General features: G+C 35.5%; 1 protein-coding gene across 1 annotated transcript; it reads right to left on the minus strand.

The window, feature by feature from the left end:
• Nucleotides 1–867, minus strand: LOC108362634 (uncharacterized). The gene is made up of 3 exons (XM_017615692.1): nucleotides 455–867; nucleotides 199–376; nucleotides 1–141 (listed from the first exon to the last, which is right to left on the minus strand). Coding segments are annotated over exons 1-3 (321 nt in total). The 5' UTR covers nucleotides 457–867.
• Nucleotides 868–3,484: the final 2,617 nt, after the last annotated feature.

Below are 3,484 nucleotides of genomic sequence, written 5' to 3' on the forward strand. Positions count from 1 at the left end.
TCATGTCAGTNAGGCGTCAAGCTCAAGCAAGCCAACATTTTTATATGCTTGTAGCCTGTTCGGTCCTCCACCTGTTGCTCGGTATTCAGCTTTGTTTTGCGCTACTTTCTTTTCAGTTTTGGACTTCATGTCAGTCCACACCTGAAAAGACCAGAACTAAAATTTATTTATACAGAAATCAAAAACGACGCAGTTCACCTTAATCCATTTTGCCGTCGTTCGTATAGGTGGCCCTAAACAATTGAGTTCCTGCGTAAAGTCCTCCCATTTTTTTGCCGCATTAACCTTTGAGCAAATCCCTTTTGCAAATTGACGATTTTGTTCCATCATTGAAACCAGCATTTCCAGTTGTTGTTTGGTACTCACGACCTTAGACCTGCATGAAATTAATAAACATTGTTTAAAATTACTGTTTAGTCGCCAAAAAATAAAAAAATGAACGCAAAATACTTACATTATCAGCAATTTTCTCACACTACGCTACAGCATCGAAAGCAAAATTCTGTTCGACTGAAAATTCGATACTCAACGAAAATTTCGACAGGGTTGCATACCTCATAATACCAATTTTACATTCGATCTGCGATAACCAGCGAAGATCGAAAATCGAATGCAACTCATAATAGGGGCCTTCGAGAAAAACGAAGTCTTCGATAAATCAGTAAATACAGAAGCTACTTTATTCACACATTATGTTTGCAATAACTCTTTAGCAAAAAGTACATTTATGATAAAACTAGCTGTACCCTGCCACGCTTTGGAGTGGCATATTCCAGTTATATGGATGATAAATGATTAACGAAGCAAAGCATACATTTCGTATAAGTTTGATTTTGTAATAAGTACTTGTTTGCATAATATTTGTGGTTTTTCCATTCTCTGCATAGATTTCAATGATATCTGGTTTGCCGACACGGAAACACGCAACATCTGAGAAGTAACCCGCATCTAAATCTAAACCACACTTTTCCAAAGGTTGACCTTGATTCCGAAAGGTTGATTGTGATTCCGAATGCCAATCGAATTGGGAACTGCAATTTTTTAAATTGATCATGGGAATTCTTCACCTTTGAAAGGCCACGTTAAAATCTTTGCTTACTCTACGTTCTTCATCAATTTCTTATCTGCGAGTCGCGTTCCGTTGCAGAGCTTTGGCTGATTAATATTCCGAAACCTGATTTCTGTACAGCAATTGTTGGAATGTATTAAAAGGTTGCAATGCAGATCGTTAGACAATAGATCTAACATCATGAGGTTTAAATTTCATAGTACTGGCTTTTATTTGACAGTTTTATTCGCGTTGGAAGTTGCTGCTCAAAAAATAATGTTTAACAAATTCGTTGAAAATCCGAAATTTTCGAGATCAAAAATCAAATTAAAATTTAATATACCAAAAACTTATAATTATCCTCCAAAAATCAATGAATTGATTCCTTCTGTTGAAACTAACGGGGTAAGCTAATCATTAAAAAACATCATTTCGCACCAGCTTAAGGATATGGCTCTTTACCTCAATTATAAAAAAAAAATCGGCTTATCAGAAGAAGATCGCGCGAGAGAATTGGAAAACGATTATCCACAGTTCAGCGAATGCAAGCTATGGCAAGACTTAAACCTTCTGTTATATTAAATACATTTTATAACAAAACCCGCACCCGTTTACTTTACCCCAATGTTCTCGCCAAATGTGGCATTTTATAATAATGACTAATAAAACATGTTTAAAACTGGACTTCGGTCAACTCGCACGTTAAAAGTTTTAAGCTTAAAAGAAACAGGGTGATATCCTATTACAACTGAATCTATAAAAGTTGACACAGCTGTCAAAAGGCTATGAAATGACAAGAAAATCGAGGCAGTCTCATTAAAACTCTATCAGACTCCACAATGGGTCATATGACTCCAGAAATATGCTGGAAGGAGCGCTTTCATAAAGTGTTTTTTCATTGTATCATTTACTTTAGACCTTTTGTAAAGTGTTGGTTGGTTTTTATGAAAACTAATTATTCACAGGTAACTTTAAATCGGTTTGAAGCCAATGATGTGAATAAAGTTCTGGAAGTCATCAATTTACGAATATGACCTATCTAAGTCAAATCGAAAAATACATCGTAAGTATTTAAAAAAATTAATAGAGATGTGCGAGCTGTAGAAAAACCTAAACTAAAGATAGTTTAGTAGAGCAAGTTGACTACATAAGTCTCTAGAACGGGTGTTCAGAAAAATTGTATCATTGGGTAGGTTCAGAAGGTGCAGAAGTTGAGCGCAACCGTTGTTAAAAAATCAATGATCGTAATGCGTCTTCTGAACGGCTTGATACATTAGCTGTCAAATTCAAAACACACAACACGTTGTCTCAAATGATCAGAAAAATATTACGATCATCTAACACGCAACTGTTCAGTTGATCAGAAGTACAAAACAACGTGTTCAGAAGGTGCAATCGCAACAGTTACTGAGCTGTTGCGCCTTCTGAACGTGCCCATTATCAAAGAAATTGTCTCTTATTTATTTATCCAAGCAAAATATGAAACTTTCGCTAACATGTATCTATAACGGAATGTTTTTCCTTTATTTTAACATATTAAATATTATTTTCTGAAAACCTATCAAAAAGATATAACCCATTTCATGCGTACCGATTTTGAGTGAACTATGCTTTTAAATTTTAGTATGTGGGATTATCCCTGGAAGATCAATCGAGTCCAAAAATTCCGTTGGATAGTTAACTGCTTCATCTGTTTCCATAACTGTGTTTATCGACGTATATGTTATTTCTTCACTTTTAATGCTGGATTGAATATTATTATTATTGAACATTAGTGGTATTCACCAAAGTGAGCAAATGGCCTGGCAGTCTGGTAAATGAGCAGTTCAGTTCAAGCAACGACTGTTTTCAATACCACTATTATTTAGTTGATAGACATCCTTATTCTTCGCAGCAAGAATATCTCGCTCACTGAGCCAATCGTGATTCCTATAATAAACTTTTTTAATTAAGAAACATTCTTAAGTTCTCCTTTCGATGTTTCTAAGTCACAAAAATTATCAGGCAATACAATTCGTCTTAATCTCTCATTGGCTGGCAGCTTTCCGATCCGAATGTCCTTAATTATCGCGATGATGACTCGGCTGCAGTTTATGTATGTTCGTCTTACCACACTGTTGACTATTTCGGGCAAGCATTTGGCCCCTATTATGAGTTGCATTCGATCTTCGACTGTGGCCGAAAGTGCTGATCGAACGAATTTTCATTTGGTATTATGGCACGGTGAAGAATAGCACTATTGTGAATTTCGCTCGTTTAGGTTGTTCACAATAGTATATTTTTCACCGCCGAGAAGCTTTGTTTACAAATCGAGCAAACTAAATAGTGTGCTTATACATATTTATGTAAATTTGTGCAAATAAAAACGAAATAAAAAAGAAAGCGAGTTTATAAAACCGTGGTAAAAATGAGTACAACGGAGTTCTGGTTGAACAA

The sequence above is a fragment of the Rhagoletis zephyria genome, unplaced genomic scaffold (assembly GCF_001687245.7).
Source record: "Rhagoletis zephyria isolate East Lansing unplaced genomic scaffold, Rhagoletis_zephyria_1.1 Rzeph_scaffold_01058, whole genome shotgun sequence".
Lineage (NCBI taxonomy): Eukaryota > Metazoa > Arthropoda > Insecta > Diptera > Tephritidae > Rhagoletis > Rhagoletis zephyria.